This window comes from Mobula hypostoma, chromosome 7 (assembly GCF_963921235.1).
Source record: "Mobula hypostoma chromosome 7, sMobHyp1.1, whole genome shotgun sequence".
Taxonomy (NCBI): domain Eukaryota; kingdom Metazoa; phylum Chordata; class Chondrichthyes; order Myliobatiformes; family Myliobatidae; genus Mobula; species Mobula hypostoma.
The window spans coordinates 29,169,854-29,192,547 of record NC_086103.1 but is presented as its reverse complement, the minus strand read 5'-3'; the positions used below and the strand labels follow the sequence as shown (position 1 = coordinate 29,192,547).

The following is a 22,694-nucleotide window of genomic DNA, read 5'->3' as shown; positions in this document are numbered from 1 at the left end:
TAAAGGAATCTGCACATTGAGAGCATTTTGTGAAAATTACGACAACTTTTTTTCTTATTTATTTAATTCTGAGTTAGCACTCTGCTATTACTAATTCACAGGCATGTTGATAATCTTCTGTTATTTAATCCTTCATGATTTTGGTCAATGTTTTAAATCCTATCTTTACTTAATGAGTAAAAAGAATGCCCCATTTCCTTTTCATTTGTTTCCACATTGTAAATGAATTTTTCAGCATAATGAATCTATCCAACATTCTTATTTTGAGGTACTTCCCACCTAAAATCTGCATAAGATTTGCAGCCTTACCAACTTTGGTATGGAAACACTATAATCACTACTTCTTGCTTTGGTTATAGGGTGGTTCTGTGTTCAAGCTAAAAGTCATGTTTTTTTCCTTTTCATAATCTATAAATCTATAAGAAGGAAATTAATTTTCAAAAAAAAAGGTCTTAGAAATTTATACTCACGCTTTAAGAGTTTCGAATCCTTGCTCTTTATACTGCAGTTCATGTCTCATATGAGTTAGCTCACTCTTCAATTTATTCACCTATGTTAAAAAAATAATATGATGATTCTGCGTTATTCTTGAAAAGTCATGTATCAGTTTTTTCGGAAATTTGTAATGCTAATATGCAGTAGCCACTTCAGCACACAAAAGGCATATTGCCAAAGCATTATAAATTCTTAATATATGGATTGAAATTTTAAATGTTTCAATACTGTAATGAACAGGTCTCGCCATGATTAAACTAAATCACAAGCTGAAGTTTGACATATCAGGAGTCTTCCAAGTTCATAACTCACAGAATAGATGATGGGGTGGTGTCTTTGAACTTTCAGAAAGCCTGTGATAAAATGCCAAATGAGATTATTCAATGAAATGAGACAGCATGATTTTGAAGATAATGCATTAATGTACATTAATGATTGGTGAATAGACAGAAATAGCATGAATAAATAAATCTTCTTTAGGTTGGTAGACTCTAACGAGTGGGTTGCCATAGTGATCAGTGTTGATGGACTGACTATTGGGTTGGGGGATCAAGTATACTATTTTTAAGTTTGTTGATGATAAATAGCCATGTAGGAGATACAAAAGAGAGCAGATACTGGAATCTGGAGGACTTAACAATCTGCTGCAAGAAGTCAGAGGATTGAGCTGTATCTATGCCGTAAAAAAAAATGAGGAAGGATGTACGATGATACTTAGAGGTTTCAAGGGAAAAGAGACAGGTCAAGTGAATTGGTGAAGATATGTTAAGTGACCAATATAATGTAGAAAAAAATGTGAGATCACCCCCTTTAAGGACAAGAGTATAGTCACATCTTGATGCAATTATATATTACTCTAGCGAGATTGCATCTAGAATATTCTGTACAGTTCTGATCTTTGTTCATGAGAATGGATATAACTGTAATGGAGGAAACCATCAAAGATACACCATAGTGATTCCTGAAATGACTATTTTGGTACAGACATCATGGATTGGCTCATTCACAAGGGATCTCATTGAACCATACAATACCGTTAAAAATCTTAACGTGGTGGATATGAAATTAATCTTTCTCTTGGCTCTGGTGTCTAGAACCAGGGGTCAGTCTCAAAATAAGTTGTTAGCTATTTAGGACAAAATTGAGCAGATATTTCTTGACCTAAAGGGTAATGAATGTTTTCAATTCTCTATCCAAGAGGGCTGTGCTGTCTCATTCACGGAGTAAAAATATGAAGGTGATTAATTTTTAAATATTAAGAAAATCAAGACAAATGAGATTAGTGCTGTAAAATGGTGAGATAAAAGATCAGCCATGATCACATTGCTGAGGAGTTACAGATGAAATAAATATTATAAAATTAGCAGCAAACATCCCCAGTTCTGAATTTATGATGGGCAAAAGCTTTTTGAAAAGTGGCTGAATATTGATTGGATTTAAGACATTGCCCTCTGATGTTCTGGGAGTAAAATAGTAATATTTACTGGCGTGAACTGAGCTTGATAGATTTATGTGACTGATGAAGGGTCTCGGTCTGAAACGTCGACTATTTACTCTTTTCCATTGATGCTGCCTGGCCTCCTGAGTTCCTCTAGCACTTTGTGTGTATTGCTTGGATTTCCAGCATCTGCAGATTTTCTCTTATTTATGTGACTTAGCCAGATCTAGCTGTGAATGATTAAATCTGTTGCTTGCCATGTCTACAAAGCTATAGGATATTTGCTTTAAGACCCTGGATTCAAGAATATGCATCAACTCTGAACTGGTACTGGGAATAGCCAATGTGGTGGCTCTACATAATTTGATTATCACAGATTAAAGAATTTCTTTTGCTCTTACTCTTGATTTGGTTGTTGAAATTTCAGCTTTGAGGATGTCTGGATCATATTTAGTACTAGACGAAGAGCTTGAGAATACTGAAAAAAAAGCACAAAAATATTCAATCACGATCTTGGCTTTTAAAAGTACAATAAAAATAAATGTGTGTAGGTCATATTTAATCACAGCAATTCTTGTGGAAATGTAAGACATTGCCAACCCACCACTTTTTAGAAAATCTTTCCAGATTGCAGAGACTTCCTTAACAATAATCCACTAGCCCTGATTTTCAAAGAAATATCTGTAGTTCCACATGGTATTGCAAACAATTCTTTACATAGTTGTCAGGAATTTGGGTACATCTCCAAATTTGGAAAGGAACAGGCAAGTTATAAAAGTTTCCCAACAGCTTGGCTGACAGCATTCATTCCATTTGCTAAGTACTGACTACAAGGAGTGTTTTACTCAATTCCATTATCTAATATCTATAAGTGTACCACAGCATTCAATAAATCTCAATTTACAAAGTGTTGTAAAACTAAAGCCATTGAAACAGGAAGGATTGTAGCGCCAGTGTAACAGTTTCTGACTGAGAACGTTCAGAAATTGTAGAAGCAAAAATGTATATTTCAGATTATCAAAATTTCCTTAACTGAAGTTAATTTAAAGATTAGCTTTATTATTAGCATGACATCTAAAAGTTCTATAGATGTATGGTGGAGAGTATCATGACCAGCTGCATACAGCCTGGTATGGAAACACTCTTGAATGGAAAATCTTACAAAAAATCATGGATACAGCCCAGTTCGTCACAGGTAAAGCCTTCCCCACCATTGAGCACATCCTCATGAAGTGCTGTTGCAGAAGAGCAGCAAATAGGTAGGAGGAGAAGATGGCAGCACGACACAGCTCTCCGGTGAAATGATATCGTATTTCTAAGTAGGACGCCGTGCACAATTCTGATTTGATGAAGACAGACGTGAGAAGCAGAGGAACAGCTGGAGAAATTTCTGAAATGCCTGGTTCGCTGCCGCTGCTACTGTGCGATTGAAAATCTCTGGAGGGAAGGCCCCAAAATCCACGGCTTTGCCTGCTGCTGGCGACCGAGGCTGAAGTCGAAGCGTTTGGCAGAGATGGTGCTCGGTACTCGGTGTCGGAGGGCTGAATAGAGCTCGAAGTTTTCGGATGACTCGGACTCGGACCGTGGTCAGGCATAGCAGGGAGAGTTTTCTTCCTTCTTCCATCTGTGTGTGATGTGGGACTTTCGAGAGACTTTGAACTTTTTTTTACTGTGTCAGGGCCTGTTCTTCATCAAGTTATGGTACTGTTGCACTGTTGTAACTATATGTTGTAATTATGTGGTTTTTGTTAGTTTTTCAGTCTCGGTCTGTCCTGTGTTTCTGTGATATCACACTAGAGGAATACTGTATCATTTCTTAATGCATGCATTACTAAATGACAATAAAAGAGGACTGCATGTCCTCATAATCTAATCTAATCTAATCCATCATCAGGGACCCCCACCACCCAGGACATGCTCTTTTCTTGCTGCTGCCATTAGGAAGAAGGCATAGGAACCTCAGGACTCACACAACCATGTTCAAGAACATTTATTACCCCTCAACCATCAGGCTCTTGAACCAAAGGGGATAACTTCACTCATCTTCAAGCCCCATCATTGAAATGTTCCCACAACCTACAGACTCTCTTTCAATGACTCTTCATCTCATGCACTCGATATTTATTGCTTATTTGTTATTATTATCATTATTATTACTTTCTTTTTGTATTTGCAGTTTATTTTTTTGTACACTGCTTGAACACCCAAGTTGGTGCAACCTTTCATTGATTCTATTATGCAGTTATTGAGTATGCCTGCAAGAAAACGAATCTCAGTGTTGTATATGGTGACGTATACTGTATGTACTTTGATAATAAATTTACTTCGAAATATTTATAATATGTACATCGAAACATACAATGAAATGCATTGTTTACAGCTAATCAAATCAACAAGGATTGTGCTAGGCAGCCCACAGGTGTTGCCACATTCTGGTGCTAACATAGCATGCCCACAACTCACTAACCCTGACCGTATTCCTTTGGAATGTGGGAGGAAACCAGAGCACCCAGAGGAAACACACATAGTCACAGGGAAAATTTACAAACTCCTTACAGAATGCAGCAAGAATCAAACCCCAATCCTTCAGCTGACAATGTAAAGTTAACCGCTACACTGCCATACCTCATAAATGTACTTACTTGTTCATTTTATCAAAAAATAACCTTCGTATTTTGTGAATGTTCTCCAGTGTTAGAGGCATTTATTAAGAACTAAACTTTGATGGCCGGTTCAGCCTGGGCATGTTTTAATAGCAACCAGGCATTTCTAAAGGACTTACAACCTGAACAACCTAACAAAATCAAATCAGAGCCAACTTCAGCGACAAAGCTGCCAATGGAAGGCAGGTGTCAACCCAGACCCCAAGAAAATGGCAAGTGTCTGTTCCCTGGGAATTCTAGGCCAATGACCTCCAGATTAAAGCAAGGTTTAATTCTAGTGAATCTACATTTAAATTTATTCCCTTCCTACAAAAACATTTTACCCCAAAATGGTAATCCAAATAGCTAGGACCAAGCTACTCTAACCAATAAGGAAAATTACAAATTCAGCATCAAAAAGACTGGAAACATGCAATTGTACCCTAAACTTCATTACAAAATTGCATGAAGATCAGTGAAAGAAATGCTATGCTAATGTAACATTATATTTAAAAATCAACCAATACTTCTGTATGTAGAAAAGAAACAACTGGACTAGAAACAATACTCACAGCTGGTCTGGGAACTAGATTTATCTTTCCAAACGTCATATAACTGCTTGTATTCATGTTGAGCTAATTCTAATCTCTGTTGCTTCACTTGGTAGATTTCCTTCTGCGCAGTCAGTGCATCCTGAGCTACTACCAGATAGTCCTTCAACATGCGTTGCTGTTCTCTTCGCCACTGAGCCCGAGGATCCTCCACCTGCGTTGTCTCTGAAAGGTAATAAATCATGATACTGTATTTAAATTCACATTTTAAAACAATTAAGGAAATGTGGAACATGCAAAAGGTTTCAAGATGTATCAGGTTCAACTATCCGTAAATTATTATGGAACTTAAACTGAGAACGTACACTAATTTACAGTTATTTACCCCAAAAAGCTGCAAAATAATGGGACTGTGGATTTATGATTTCTAAAAACACGGGAAAATAAAAAATAAGAATAGTAATAACCTAAGAAGCCCCTTGAGTCTGCTGCAACAATTTTTGATTTTATCTCTTCTTTCTCAGCCAACCCTACAGCTTTTCATTCTCCTGTGGTTCAAAATATCATTGTTGCCTCAAAGGTAACATCTACAACTTCCTAATGCAAAAGGCTCAGAACACTCAGAGCAGAAACTCTACCTCATCTCATTGTTAAGTGATTAATTTCTTATTGTGAGACCCCTTCTTCCACCTTCACAGCAAAACTTCCTCAGAGCTTCTATTCTGTCTCTTCAAAATAGTATGTATGTTCACATGAGATCACCTCTCCTGATTTGGTTTTTAAAATTAGCAGCACAAGTTCACTCTGGAATTAGTTTCGTGAAACTGCACCGTACAACCATTAAATATATCCTTCTTTAAGTGAGGACACTAAGACTGCTTGGCTCAGTGAACACTAACTTTTGTTCCATCATTATGTGCCTTTTCATATGACATAGGCGATCATGATCCCATTACCATGATTGTTCTTAGCAAATTTTTCTATAGAAGTGATTTGCCATTGTTTTCATCTGGGCAATGTCTTTACAAGACGGGTGACAATAACCATTATCAATACTCTTCAGAGATTGTTTGCCTGATGTCAGTGATCGCATAACCAGGACATGCGATATGCACCAGTCACTCATATGATCACCCAGCATCTGTTCCCATGGCATCACGTGACCCTGAATGGGGCGCTAAGCAGGTGCTACAACTTCCCTCAGGGTGACCTGCGAGCTAACGGAGAGAAGGAGTGCCTTACACCTCCTTTGGTAGAGACTGATCTCCACCGCACCACGCATAATCCCCTTGAAAAACAGCACAACTTCCAATTTAGCTTAATTATTTAAACATGCTATGTATTTCCATATTTACTCATAACATAAAAGGAGGCAACTTTATCCCATCATTTATTCTGGCACACAGTGCAATCCCTCTGCCCCACTAACTTTATTTGCAACCCATTGTCCCCACATTCTGATCAATTCATCCCAAGTTTTACAGACCAGGAACAATTCAGAATGGCCAGTTAACCTATTGTATATGTGGGAGGAAACAAGAACTCCCAGGAAATCCCACTGTGTTACATATAGTGTGTGCAAGGTCCATAAAACAGCACACCTCAAAGATCATGATTGAACCTGGGTCACTGAATCTGTGAGACAGCAGCTCTAATAGCTTTGCTCACTTTACATGGAGGTACTAAAATCTCTCTGAATTATTTAGTCATTCATACCAATCAAAGGTGCCATGTTTCTGTTCTGTCCTTTCATAAACCTTCCGTGTCTACCTCAAAACTTGCTTCCCCACCTATCATTGCAGCATTCAATAAATTAGATAAGAACATAAGATATAGGAGCAGGAATGGACCATCTGGCTCGTTGAGCCTGCTCCACCATACAACATTATAGCTGATCTGACCATGGAGTCAGCTCAGTTTTTCTCCAAACACTTAATTCTCCGGCTATGAATAATCTATCTAACTGTGTCTTAAGTATATTTAATGAGGTAGCCTCTACCACTTCCCTGAGCAGAGAATCACTGCTTTCTGAGAAAAACAATTTATCCTCATCTCCATCCTAAATCTTTTCACCTAAACCTTGAGGCCATCTCCCCTAGCTCTAGTCTGAACTACCAATGGAAACAACATTTCTGCCTGTCTTACAGTACTGTGCAAAAGTCTTAGGTGTATACATATATAGTGTCTAAGAATTTCCCAAAAGTTTATGTATTGCACCGTACTGCTGCCACAATTAAAAGAAAATCATGACATATGTGAGTGATGATAAACCTAATTCTGATATGGGCCTCTATTGTGGAATAAGAGTGAGAAGGGGGCAGGGCGCGGGGAATCATGGTTGGGATAAGGGAAAGGGAGAGGGGAGGGAGCAGGAAGCACCAGAAAGACATGCTGTAATGATCAATAAACCAATTGTTTGGAAACAAATCTAGTCTCAGGGCTATATGTGTCTGCACCCTTACCACCCCCTGCTCCTGGCACTCCTTCTCTGCTACCTAGCCCATATTCCTCCTAGCACTCCACCCTCGCTATTCTTGACACCCTTTGCTCCCACCAGTCTTACAAATTTTCTCTCTACTGCACGTTTACAAGTACAGTACGGTCCCTTTTATAATTATATGTTTCCATAAGTTCCCCATCTAATTCTTCTGAATTCCAGGAATGGAATAAAAATCGAATATACCAAATCCATCAACTTCCACTTAGTTACTTGATTGTTACATATCCAAATCCTAATAAGTTTGTTAAACAGCATTGCTTTCATAAAAAGCATACAGTCTGTACCCAATCATGTTATGCCATTTTAATTATTCTGCTTTCTCTTAATTATTTGTTCTTCGACTGCATCATTATTCCATGGTTAATGCTGGGCTAAATAGCTTTAATAACTGTTGTCAATTATGCAATAATATTTAAATACCAGTTTCTCCTTATTTATCATCATCTCCATTAATCTAATTTCTTAAAGTACCACTTATCATTCATACCTATAAAACTGCCTTTATTTAAATTCAAGATTCTAATGTTTAACAAATTTAACTTTGCCACACTAAGACTGAATACCATATTTAATCATATTATGATCACACATCACTAGAGAATCCTTTAGAGTGAGATAGTCAATTAATCATTTCTCATTACACACCAATTTTCAAAGCAGCAAATCTCTGATTGGGTCCTCAAAATGTCATAGGAAATCTACCTTAAATGCATTCCATTAAGTTACCCTCATTCTTGCCTCAGAGGTGAAGAAAATAATTCCATAATTAGAAAGCTTACGTGTATTGTGATCAATGTAATAAACTCCAATTTGTGCATCAAATGCTTCTTCCCAGCCTAATGGTAATTCATCTCCTACACAATCACCAAACGAAAGGGGCTTGGTCCATCTAGAGAAAAAAATAACAAAAAAATCAGTCTCTTATTTTCTGTAACTATTTATTAATTATGTTGTAATCTATTTCTCTGTAGTTCAATGTTGTATGGCACTGAAAAGTCAAGGAAAACTTAAAAAATATATATTTCCATCACTAAGAAAAACATGTTTCACAGAGGCAAAATTGGACTATGAGGAATCAAGAAGTTTGGTCACAGTTTAAATCAGATTCTTAAGGAGAAGATGTTAAGCTTTTGGAATTTTTGTGGTCCGGAAATGCTGGGCAATGTTGCAAATGTGGAGGAGCTGTTTTACGTTGAAGAATATTATGATGGATATTTCCATAATAAGATAACAATATGGTTAACATCCAGAGTAGCCAGTAAAAAGGACGGAATTGAAGACAGAAATGTAGAAATTGAATCAAATTTTGAATTAGGTTGTTGCAACTTTCAGCTGGAACAAGGAGTTCATCCTAGACTAGATTGTCAAAGCATTCAAGTTCTGTATTCTTTTAACTGGAAAGTCATGTGAGGTGAAGTGGTAGATGGGGTAGAAATATGTTAATGTGGAAGTTCACCCTTTACAGGTGATGTTATCTATGGGCTGTAAGTAGATTCGAGGAAAGATAAATGTGATTTTTTTTTTGCAAAACTCCAAAAGGTGATGTGTGGTTAGTAGGAAAAGCATAGCTCATCTTGCTATAAGCAAATGATAAAAATGTATTATGTAATGTAAATTATGGCAGTAACATTAAGTCAGATGGCAAAGAAATGCTGAACAAAATACAAACTTTGCCCACTGGATCAACATCTCATGGTCATAATAACTGAAAGTGCTGTTTATTATTTTGGTAAGGAACATTTCAGTGCCCAGGGAAAGGCAGAATCATGTATATCACTCAAGTTGTTGATTTCACACAAAATAAATTATATTATTATATTGATAACAAATCCTTATGGGTAAATATAATTAAACAAAGGTGCTGACTATGTTCAGTGTTGTTAATATTACCTTACAGTCAAGCAGCAGAAAAAAAATACAGGTGTCCCCCACTTTTCGGACGTTCGCTTTACAAAACCTCGCTGTTACGAAAGACCTACATTAGTTACCTGTTTTCACTAACAGAAGGTGTTTTCACTGTAACGATAAAAAGCAGCGCGCGGAAAAAAACAGCCGCTCTCCCTTGGATTCAGAACGGCATTCTCGCCGGCATTGCTTAAACATGCGCCTGTGAGCAGCCATTTGCAAGATGAGTTCTAAGGTATTGGAAAAACCTGAAAGAGCTTGTAAGAGTGTTAGCGTAAAACTAGACATAATTAAGCGTTTCGATCGTGGTGAACGAAGTAAGGACAAAGTGAGTTTGGCTTGTGGAAGTTGACGAAGATAATGTTGAAGAGGTTTTGGCATCCCATGACCAAGAACTGATAGATGAAGAGCAGATGCAATTGGAAGAGGAAAGAATAACAATCGAAACCAAATGCATTAGCGAAAGTGACGTCGTCCAAGAACTGAACGTGAAGCAACTGCGTGAGATTTTCGCTGCAATGATAAAGTACGACTTTAATTTTGAAAGGGTACGTCGGTTTAGGGCATATTTGCAGGATGGTTTACAAAGAACTGTATGATAGAAAAATGCGTGAGGCTAAGCAGTCAAGCATACTGTCGTTTTTCAAGCCTTCCATATCAGCCACAGCAGATGACGAACCTCCACCTCCGACATCAAGGCAGGCAGACATAGACGATGACCTGCCTTGCCCTGATTGATGATGAGATGACACCCCCATGTCCCACCACCCCAGTGGTCCCAACCCCGGGACTGCAGACAGATACCGATTCGCGGAGAATGCAGTGGTAGCCGGGCGGCATCCAGCACGTCTTTAAGAAAAAAGCCGAAGTAAACAAGCTAATTAATTAGGTACCGCCCGGCACATAAATGTCGGCCCAGATCAGAGGTGATTGCCAATTGCGTCGCCTCTGATCTGGGCCGACATTTACGTGCCGGGCAGCACCTAATTAATTAGCTTGTTTATTTCGGCTTTTTTCTTTTCTTTCTTTTTCAATCTTTTTATTAATTTCAAAACATAGAAACAAAACATAGCAATAATACAAATAGTAGGAGATATATTGTTACACTTAAAGAAGTAATTGCAAAACCAAATAGTGTAAATTAACAAAGCTCCCAATCATATAAAACTAACAACGGATAATAGAAAGCAAAAAAAAAACTGGAAAAACATGAAAAAGAAAAAAAAAATAAAAAAAAACAAACCCCATCCCCCCAAAAAAACAGAATTAATCAACTAAACTAAAAGACTTGGGCAGTACTAACAACGTAAAAATGGGAAAGAAGAAAACCTTAGTGTCGACAACTCCATTCCTCTCCACCAACAGTACAGAAAGATAAAACAAGTTTGGAAATGATCAAATTACATCAAATGAAAATGCTGAATGAATGGCCTCCAAGTTTTTTCAAACTTAATGGAAGGGTCATAAACTGCACTTCTAATTTTCTCCAAATTCAAACACACCATAGTTTGTGAAAACCAATGAAATACAGTAGGAGGGTTAATCTCTTTCCAATTCAACAGAATGGATCTTCTGGCCATTAAAGTAAGAAATGCAATCATCCTACGTGATGAAGAGGTTAAATTATTTAAATCTATCATTGGTAATCCAAAGATAGCAGTAATTGGATGAGATTGTAAGTCTATATTCAAGACCGTTGAAATAATATCAAAAATATCTTTCCAATATTTTTCCAACAAAGGACATGACCAAAACTTGTGGGTTAAAGAAGCTATCTCGGAATGACATCTGTCACATATTGGATTAATATAAGAATAATAACGAGATAGTTTATCTTTGGACATATGAGCCCGGTGCACTACTTTAAACTGTATCAACATATGTTTAGCACATACAGAGGATGAATTCACCAACTGAAGAATTTTTTCCCATTTTTCAATCGGAATATTAATCTCAAGTTCTCTTTTCCAGTCAGCTTTAATTTTATTAGAAGCATCAGGACATAAATTCATAATTATATTATATATAATTGCTACTACACTTTTCTGAGAAAGATTTAAATCTAAAATTTTTTCCAAAGTGTCCATTGGATATGGGTGTGGAAAATTAGGAGAGACAGTAATTAAAAAGTTTCTAATCTGTGGATATCTAAAAAAGTGAGATCTGGGTAAGTTATATTTATTAGAGAGTTGATCAAAAGACATAAAACAATGATCCAAAAATAAATCACAACAAGATATTATACCTTTGGTTTTTCAATCAAAGTAAGTTTGATCCATAGTGGAAGGTTGAAAAAGGAAATTTGATATAATGGGACTTGCTAGAATAAATTGATTAAACCCAAAAAATCTTCGGAATTGAAACCATATACGTAAAGTATGCTTAACTATTGGATTATTCATTTGTTTATATGATTTAAAAGAAGTAAAAGGAAGTGAAGTTCCTAAAACCGAACCCAAGGAAAACCCTTGTAATGAATTAGATTCAAAATTTACCCAATGTAGGTTTAAAGATACGTCCAAATCTCGTAACCAAAATTTTAAATATCGAATATTAATTGCCTAATAATAGAATCTAAAATTTGGGAGGGCAAGCCCCCCCCTCCTTTTTAGATTTCTGTAGATACCTTTTACCTAACCTAGGATTTTTGTTCTGCCAAATATATGAGGAAATTTTTGAATCTATGTTATCGAAAAAAGATTTTGGGATAAAAATTGGAACCGATTGAAATATATACAAAAATTTGGGCAAAATGATCATCTTAATAGCATTAATCCGACCAATCAAAGACAAAGAGATTGGTGACCATTTAGTAAATAAAAATTTAATCTGATCAATTAAAGGTAAAAAAATTAGCTTTAAATAAATCTTTATATTTTTTCGTAATTGTTATCCCTAAATATATAAATGAATCAGTAACCAATTTAAATGGTAAACGTCCATAAATAGGTACCTGCTTATTTAAAGGGAATAATTCATTCTTATTAAGATTCATTTTGTAACCGGAGAAGTTGCTAAATTGAGCCAACAGACCTAGAATAGCAGGAATTGACTTCTCCGGATTAGAGAGATGTATACCAACAAATCATCTGCATATAATGATAATTTATGTATTTCGTTTCCACGGGTAATACCAAAAATATTTGGTGAGTCACGAATAGCAATTGCTAAAGGTTCAAGGGCAATATTGAATAGTAAAGGACTAAGAGGGCAACCTTGCCTAGTATCACGAAAAAGACGAAAAAAAGGAGATCTATGATTATTTGTACAAACCGAGGCTACCGGGGAGTAATATAACAATTTAATCCAAGATATAAATGTCAAACTAAAATTAAATTTCTCAAGAATATTAAATAGATAAGGCCATTCAACTCTGTCAAAGGCTTTCTCAGCATCTACTTTTTAATAAAAAGGTTGCTATGGTTAATGTTTACGCTCCGAATGTGAATTATCCTGAATTCTTTAAACACTTATTCACTTCCTTTCCTAACTTAAAGGAGTATATGTTGATAATGGGCGGTGACTTTAATTTATGTTTGAATCCCATGTTGGACAAATCCATAGGTAGTCCAGCTTTACCGAATAAGTCGGCTACTATAATTAACCCTTTTATGTTGGATTCTGGAATTTCAGAAATTTGGAGATTTCTACATCCAAATGACAAGGAATTCTCTTTTTTTTCCACATGTTCATCGTTCTTTTTCCCGAATTGATTATTTCTTGATTGACTCTCGTTTGATTCCATATGTAGTTGATCGTAATTATGACATTATTGCTATTTCAGATCATGCTCCAATGAAACTTTCCATCAAGTTAATGGACACCTCTTGTACTAACAGACAATGGCGATTTAACCCTATTTTGCTTCAAGATCCGGATTTTGTCAAGTTTATAAAGGAGCAGATTGATTTCTTCTTTTCAACTAATACTACGGAAGAAATTTCCAATGGAACTGTTTGGGACACCTTTAAAGCTTATATCCGTGGTCAGATTATTTCCTATTTGGCTGGTTTGAAAAGATGTGTTAACAATGAAATACTTCTGTTGGTTGATAAAATTAAAGAAGTCAATAAAAAATATGCTATTTCTCCCAGTAAGGAGCTGTACAAACACAGAGTTGAACTTCAATTGGAACATAGCTTATTATTAACATCCTCGATCGAAAATCAATTAATGAGGACTAGAAGTGATTTTTATATTCATAGCGATAAATCGGGTAAATTACTGGCTAACCAATTGAAATTTGATTCGGTTAAACGTCAAATTACTAAGATTCGCAAACAGGATGATACTTTCACAGTTGATCATGTTGGGATAAACCAAACCTTTCAAGAATTTTATACCTCTCTATATCACTCTGATTTTCCTCATGATTCTAATTTCATGCATGATTTTTTAAGTAAGTTGAATTTTCCGAAACTATCACCCGAAGATTGCTATCATTAGAAACTTCCATTTCAGAGGAAAAAATAATAACTGCAATCTCATCATTGAATTCCGGTAAAGCACCCGGTCTGGACGGGTTTACAGTGGAATTTTTAAAATTCTTTTCCTCCATTCTTTCTTCAAAGTTGTCTAGAATATTCAAGGAAGCAATCAGTTTAGGTAAATTACCACAATCGTTTTATGAAGCCTCTATCTCCTTAATTCTTAAAAATAAAGATCCTACTGATTGTGCATCATACAGACCGATATCTCTTCTGAATGTAGACTCAAAAATTTTTTCAAAAATTCTAGCAACTAGGTTAGAGAAGGTGTTACCTCAAATTATATCCATGGATCAAACTGGATTTATTAAAAATCGCTATTCATCCTTTAATATTAGGAGGTTAATGAATATTGTTTATACCCCCTCACTCACTACCCCGGAATGTATTATCTCATTAGATGCTGAGAAAGGCTTTTTTCTTAAAAATGTGCTAGATGCGTCTCGGCCACGGCTGTACCCCTGCATGCTTTGCGGATCGGTATCGGTTCGCTGCCTGGAGGGTGGGGACTACTGCACCACCCCAACCTCCGACGACTCAGCCTAGCACACCATCATCAGTGTGCTCGGCGCTGTCTTCCCAATTCCAATAAGTGATACTACACTGTACATACATTATTTCTACTTTATATCGGCTGTGTATTTTTATGTGTTATTTGGTATGATTTGGCAGCTTCATAGCTTATAGGTTACTAGAGAGAGTGTTTTGCCAAGAGTGCTTGCGCCATGTTTTTGCCGACGGTGCTTGCATGAGATTTTCGCTACGGAGAACAGTCCAGGCAATCGTTGTAGAGAAGTATTTCTAATTTATATAGGCTGTGTATTTATCACATCATTCTTGCTTTTACTATATGTTACTGTTATTTTAGGTTTTATGTGTTATTTGGCATGATTTGGTAGGTTATTTTTGGGTCTGCGAACGCTCACAAATTTTTCCCATATAAATAAATGGTAATTGCTTCTTTGCTTTGCGACATTCCGGCTTACCATCTGTTTCATAGGAACGCTTTACCTTCGGATGTCGGGGAAAACCTGTACTCAAACATTACACTTCACCTATTAATGAACCAAAGCAAATTAACGATTGCTTAAAGTGTATAAAATCCATTTAATGGACTGATATGTACTCTTCTCAGATGAATGAAACATTGCTTTTATCATCACAGCCTATTCACTAATGTCACAAGTACTGGAGATTCCATGCTCAACGTACTTCCAGAACTTCAGAATCAGAATTATTATCACCAGCATGTGTCGTGAAATTTGTTAACTTAGCAGCAACAGTTCAATGCAATATATAATATAGAAGAAGAAAAAATAATAATAAGTAAATCAATTAAAGTATATTGGATAGATTAAAAAACATGCAAAAATCAGAAATAATATATATTAAAAAAGTGAGGTAGTGTTCATGGGTTCAATGTCCATTTAGGAATCAGATGGCAGAGGAAGAGACTGTTCCTGGGTCGCTGAGAGTGTGCCTTAAGGCTTCTGTACCTCCTACCTGATGGCATCAATGAGATTAAGGCATGCCCTAGGTGCTTTCGGTCCTGTCCAGTATCCCCCCCCTACCCCCACCAATACCAAACAATGATGCAGCCTGTCAGAATGCTCTCCACGGTACATTGATAGAAGTTTTTGAGTGAATTTGTTGACCTACTAAATCTCTTCAAACTCCTAATGCAGTATAGTTGCTGTCTTGCCTTCTTTATAACTGCATTGATATGTTGGGACCAGGTTCGGTCCTCAGAGATCTTGACACCCAAGAACTTGAAACTGCTCACTCTCTTCACTTCTGATCCCCCTATGAGGATTGCTATGTGTTCCTTCATCTTACTCTTCCTGAAGTCCACAATCTGCTCTTTCCTCTTACTGACATTGAGTGCAAGGTTGTTGCAGTAGCACCACTCCACTTGTTGGCATATCTCGCTCCTGTACGCTCTCTCGTCTCCATCTGAGATTCTACCAACAATGGTTGTACTATCAGCAAATTTATACATGGTATTTGAGCTATGCCGAGCCACACAGTCATGGGTATAGAAAGAGTAGAGCAGTGGGCTAAGCACACATCCCTGAGGTGCACCAGCGTTGATTGTCAGTGAGGAGGATCCGCACCAATCGGCACAGATTGTGGTCTTCCAGTTAAGAATCCAATTGCAGAGGGAGGTACAGAGGCCCAGGTACTGTTACTTCTCAGTCAGGATTGTAGGAATGATGGTATTAGATGCTGAGCTATAGTCGATGAACAGCATCCTGACATGGCTGTTTGTGTTGTCCAGGTGGTCTAAGGCTATGTGAAGAGCCATTGCGATTGCATCTTGCTGTTGACCTATTGACTTCCGAACAGGCCTCAAAAAACTTTTGATCAGCTGTGTACCAATAGTCACAGGATAGAGCAAACAAATCTGACTACATCTTTAACAAAACGGTACACAAGGTGACAACATATAGGCTACATATACAGTGAAACAATGGATGACCAAGATGCAACGCAGTAGTAAGTTCAAAATTCTATTAACTTCATTCTCAAACCCTGCTGTGGAAAGTAGGACCACAAAAGCTGGCTATCTAAGCAAAACAGAAAGCCCCACTTTCTGATGCTACAGCAGTTTGAAAAAAAAAAGGCCTGGAAACTCTATCAAGTCGCAAAACATTTAATGAAAACCAGAACAACTACAGATGCTGGAAATCTGAAAAGAAAACCAGAAAGTGCTGGCAACACTCTTAGCAGGTCAGGTGGCATCTATGGAAAGAGAAATAGAGTAAACTATTAAGATCAGTGACCATTCATCAAAATTGTAACAGAAAAAGCTGAGTTTTAATTTGCACAGGTGGTGGGAGTGGAGGTGTTTAAGACAAAGAGAACATCAGTGATAGTTGCAGATTATGGAGTTGTTACTGTGGCAGTTAGAGGGTGACAGAGGAGTGCCATGTGTTGCAAATAGCTGGTCAGGATTGTTAAAGGAGAATGAGTAAAATAACACAGAAGAATGAGTAACACCAAAAAATGATTAATTCTGATAATAGATAGGGAAAACTAATTATCAGAAGCTGGAAAATTCATATTTATTCTGGAAAGGTGAATCATAACCTCTTGAACTATTTTAATGATGTTGAGGAATAGCATCTCATTTTCTATCTGGGCATGTTGCAGTCTAAGTAAAACAGCCTGATTCAGTACGAGGTCATAGGTGTAGAACCAATGTTTTGCCCCAGGTATTCTCATAATAGCATTTCCAGGCACAGCACCCCACCAAACCTGAACACCACCATGCTTCCAGCAATCAATCCAGGCCCAAATCTCAAATCCCTAATCTTGCCTCAAGCACGAGTATCCACCCCTCAGCCAATTCTCCCTTCCAAAAATTTTCACTGTTATGCTTTCATAGTTGCTTTCTTTTTCATGTTTGACACCAACTGGAGTACATAAAGGTAAGGATCTTCAGCATATTGAAGATGCAAGAGAATGGTATTTTGAACCTTGTAAACTACATATTATGAACACATGAAATAAACACAAGAGTAAATTAAGAGGCTCCTCACGCCTCCTCTGCCACAGATTAAGATTAAAGTTAATCTAACATTTGTTTCAACTCCACTTTCCTGCCTGGACCCATAACTGATTACCATCTTAAAGACCAAAAACATATTGGTTCCTCCCTTCACCTCCTCAGCTCTTTAGAGCTTGACGAAGGGTCTCGGCCTGAAACGTCGACTGTACCTCTTCCTAGAGATGCTGCCTGGCCTGCTGCGTTCACCAGCAACTTTGATGTATAATGCAAATGTACTTTACATACTTGCAGGATGAAAAACATGACACTGTTTGATGATTTAGAGTTTTTTTATGAAGTTTGAGATGATAAAATATTGTGCATCCTAATTCTTCTGTAAAGGTTCACACTTTCTGATACCCATTAAACACATTTTGAAGCACCATTAAAGATTTTCGCCTCGATTTTCACTGAGGTAGCTATGCCTCTCTAATTCTGGCCTCTTAGTCATGCTTAACTTTAATATTTTCACTACTCGTCTCCATATAGACAAGGTTAATTCTCTCGCCAGACCTTCAAGACTCTTTTCCACTTTTGTCAACCTAACTCATTAGTCTGAATCTTTTTAAATTTATTTTAATTTATTCTTGTTTAAGAACACTTTTGTGAAGAACTTGGTATATTCTGCCAAGCTAAGAGTGTAATACAAAAAGCATTGTTGTTGCTGCTCTAAATACTCCACAGGCAGCATTTATATATACTGGATCCTTCTGCACAGCATTTCCTCCTGTTAATGCCAGCAAAAGCCATCATTCTACACACAATTTCCATTTAACATTTCATCCAATCACTCCAGTCTTTGCAGTACGACTTAAATTTAATCCCCTGCTTAGAGGAAAGAGTTATATTACCTGATATTGTGTATATAACCACAAAACACAGTGGGTTCCGATTAATTGGGCCATCAATTAATCAGGGCAGCTGCTTATTTGGAACAACTCTTAAAGAACAAAATCTAATAGAGGAAATAGCCGGATTCCCTTTGTTTACTTGGGACACCATCCTGCTTAACTGGGGCAGGAGACTGTTGCCAAACAGTTTCTAACTAGTGTCAGTCATGCGCACTTGTGTGGCCTTTAAGATACTACACCATGCTTAGAGTGAACAGTTTTTAAATCGTGTCAGCTGTATATGTTCAAAAAAACAATGATTTTTGTCACTGGTAGTTAGTGAGAAATAAGCAGTAAGACAATTCAGAACTGTTCTGCTCATGGTGGTTTCAAGCATTCAGTATGAGCAGACGCCAGAAACAAACGGGAGTGAAAATGAAACAATTTCACTACTTCAACAAGTTAGGAACAATGAAGATTCTGAACGTATTGACAATCATCTTGAATGTCAGTTTCCAATCCCAGCAATGTTGATGCCAAGGCCTGGAAGTATGATCAGAATGAGGCGCATCAATTTCGTCATTGAGATGCTCGAACAAATCTACAAATAGCATCGCTCAAGCATGAGTTTGCATCAGAACTGAAGCAGCAAGAATGAGAGTGGCTAATGTTAAATGAAAAGTTGAGATGCGAACAGGGAAAGCTTGTACAGATGGGGAGAAGCTACATTAAGTGCACTCAGGGATCAGCGTGAAGCTGAGGCTGCCCTAGCAAAAGTGTATGGAGCAGCAGCTGTGGTAGACAGCGCTCCAGTTCAAAGTTTAAAGTAAAATTTATTATCAGAGTACATGAATGTCACCACATAAAACCCTGAGATTCTTTTACCTACAGACATACTTAGCAAATCTATAGAATGGTATCTGTAAACAGGATCAGTGAACAAAAAACTGTGCAACTGCAAATATAAATAAATATCAATAAATAACATGGAATGAAAGAGCATGAAATATCAAAATAAATAGTCCTTAAAGTGAAACCATCGCTTGTGGGAACACCAGAAATAGTAAGAGTGTAATTATCCCCTTTTGTTCAAGAGCCTGATGGTTGAGGGGTAGTAACTGCTTTTGAATCTGGTAGTGTGAGTTCTGAGGCACCTGTACCAGCCTGGGTACAACTCACCATCACCACCTGGGACAAGCCATCTTCACATTATTACCACTGGGGAAGTACAGGAGCCTGTAGACATACACTCAATGTTTTAGGAATAGCTTCTTCGCCTCCACCATCAGATTTCTGAATTGTCCATTAACCTATTAAGACTACCTCATTATTTGTCTTTTAGTAATTCTGTTAACTTTCCAAATTATTGCTCTACTTACATTCTTGCCTTCTGGAAATGATGCATTAGGATACCCTAATTATAGTACTTTATAGTAATTATATGTCTTACACTATACTGCTGCTGCCGAATAACAAATGTCACATGTCAGTGATGACAAACCTAATTCTGACTAATCTACCTATTTCCTGTTCATAATTTAGTTTTTTTCTGCCTTTGTGTCATCTACAATATTAGCAACCAGCTCTTCAGAATATTGTAATTTTTACAAAAATAAAATGTTGACACACCAGTACTGATTTTCTGTACCATGCAGTCACATTGTCTGCATGTGTTAAGAAATGCAAGTTGAAAACAATAAATTCTGTGTTTGTTTGGACTTGTGCTGATCAACTGACTGGAGTGTTCACTGATATCTTTAACCTCTTGCTTCGGCAGTCTGAGGTACCCACCTGCTTCAATTACACTGGTGCCTAAGAACACGGTAACCTGAGTCAATGACTATTGTCCAGTAGCTCTTACATCTGCTATGATGCAGTGCTCCAAGAGGTTGGTGATGAAGTATATCAATCCCTGCCTGAGGAGTGAATTAAATCTGCTCCAATATGCTTACCATCACAACAGATCAACAGCAGATGCTGCTTCACTGGATCTTCACTCAACCTTGGAATATCTGGACAGTGAAGATTCATATATCAGGATGCTCTTCATTGACTACAGCTCTGCATACAATACTAATCAATGGGCTCCAAGACCTAGGCCTCAATAACTCCTTGCGCAACAGGATCCTTGATTTCCTCACATGCAAACTCCAATCTGTTCGGATTACCAACAACCTCCACAATCACCATCAGCACTGGTGCACTACAAGGCTGTGTGCTTAGCCTCACTTTACAATACTGACGCTGAGGCTAAGAACAGCCATATTTACGTTTGCTGACAACACCAGTGTCTTTGCCGAATCAAAGGTGGAGACAAATCAGGAGGGAGACTGAAAATCTGACTGAATGGTGCCACAAGAACAACCTCTCACTCAATATTAGCAACACTAAAGAACTGATTATTGACTACAGGAGGGGGAAACCAGAGATCAATGTGTCAGTCCTCATCAGGGGATCAGAGGTGGAGAGAGCCAGCAACTTTACATGATCATTTTAGAGGATCTGTCATGGGTCCAGCACACAAGTGCCATTACAAAGAATGCACAACACCATTTCTACTTTCTTAGAAACTTGCGAAGATTTGTCACGTCATCTAAAACTTTTGACAAACTACTATAGATGCATAGTGGAGAGTATACTGACTGGTTCCATTGCAGACTGATATGGAAATCCCAGTACTCTTGAATGGAAAAAACAACAAAAAATAGTGGATACAGCCGAGTCCGTCACAGGTAAAGCCCTCCTCACCAGTGAGCACATCTTTAAAGAATGCAATAACAGGAAAGCGGTATCCATTATCAAGGACTCTCACTATCCAGACCATGTTCTCTTCTCGCTGCTGCCATCAGAAAGGAGGTACAGGAGCCTCAAGAACCACACTACCAGGTTCAGGAATAGTTATTACCCCTCAACCATCACGCTCTTGAACCAGAGGGGATAACTTCACTCACTCCATCATTGAACTGTTCCCACAACCTATGGACTCAAGGACACTTCATCTTATGTTCTTGATATTTATTGCTTATTTATTTATTATTATTATTATTTTGTTATTTTTTTATATTTGCAGAGTTTGTTTTTTTGCACATTGGTTGTTTGTCCATTTTGTTGTGTGCATTTTTTTTAATGATTCTATTGTGTTTCTTTGTATTTACTGTGAATGCCTGAAAGAAAATAAACCTCAGGGTAGTACATGGTGACATATATGTACTTTGATGATAAATTTATTTTGAAATTTGAACGTAACTTTGGTAAGAGTGAATCTCTTACCTAAAATTTCTGGGTAGTTATTTGTGAATTCTGCTAAGGTGAATCTCTAGTACCCATGTCAACCACCATATGGGGGTGCGGGGGTGGTTGTATCTCTCTCAAAACACCAGATTGAAATCCATCAAGATCTAGATACCTGCCAACAATTTGTTCACACCACTTCCTTGGTAATTATAATTTTCCCAAGCTCTCTCTTCTTTCCTGCTTCTGATCTACAGTTATTTCTGGTATGTTACTAGGCAGGCACCAATTTATCAGCTGAGGAAATATTAATTAACATTGCTGTTACTGTGAGGTATCAATAACAAACTAATCTTTAGAGAGCAGTAATTAAATACCACATACAATTCTGGATATTGCAGAAGGCCAACTGAGCCTCAAGGCAGAGTGAAATTAAAAGCTAAAGGGGAGCCATGAAGGATGAAAATCACTGGTTACAAAGTAAAATCCGCAGCAATGCAGTCAATTACACAGGCAGCAAAATAGCAGAAATATACTCAAGTTCATGTACTGCAACTGAGCATTGACATCAAATATTTCTTTACACTGACAGAGAAAAATAATGGGAACTGCTTGTCAAAAAAGGGTGTTTGAAGTGAGCATGCTATGCATATTAAAGAAACAGTACACTGGCATAAAGGGATAAAATACAGAAATAAGTATTTCAGTCCATCAACCCTGCCAATCATCAACCACCCATTCTTATTCTCCCCAATTTCTCATCATCGTCCAAGACAAGACCATTCACCTACCTACTCAGGGCATATTGTAGCCAACAATGAACCTACCAACCCTCATCCAAGATCATAAGATATAGGAGCAGAATTAGATCATTTGGTCAATCAAGTCTACTCCACCATTTCATCATTGCAAATCTGTTTCACTCTCAGCCCCATTCTCCTGCCGTCTCCCCGTATCCCGTCAAGAATCAATCAACCATTGCCTTAAATGTATTCAGTAACTTGGCCTCCACAGCCGTATGTGGCCATGAATTCCACAGATTCACCACTCTCTTGCTAAAGAAAT

At 37.5% G+C, this 22,694-nt stretch overlaps 1 protein-coding gene across 1 annotated transcript in view; it reads right to left on the bottom strand.

The window, feature by feature from the left end:
• LOC134349201 (protein KIBRA-like) overlaps positions 1–22,694 on the bottom strand; it is a 102,653-nt gene that overhangs the window by 53,357 nt on the left and 26,602 nt on the right. The window contains exons 2-5 of the mRNA XM_063053179.1: positions 8,406–8,515; positions 5,148–5,351; positions 2,335–2,411; positions 471–550 (exon numbers count right to left, since the gene is read on the bottom strand). Coding sequence (XP_062909249.1) covers positions 471–550; positions 2,335–2,411; positions 5,148–5,351; positions 8,406–8,515 — 471 coding nt within the window. The remainder of the gene's footprint in view (positions 1–470; positions 551–2,334; positions 2,412–5,147; positions 5,352–8,405; positions 8,516–22,694) is intronic.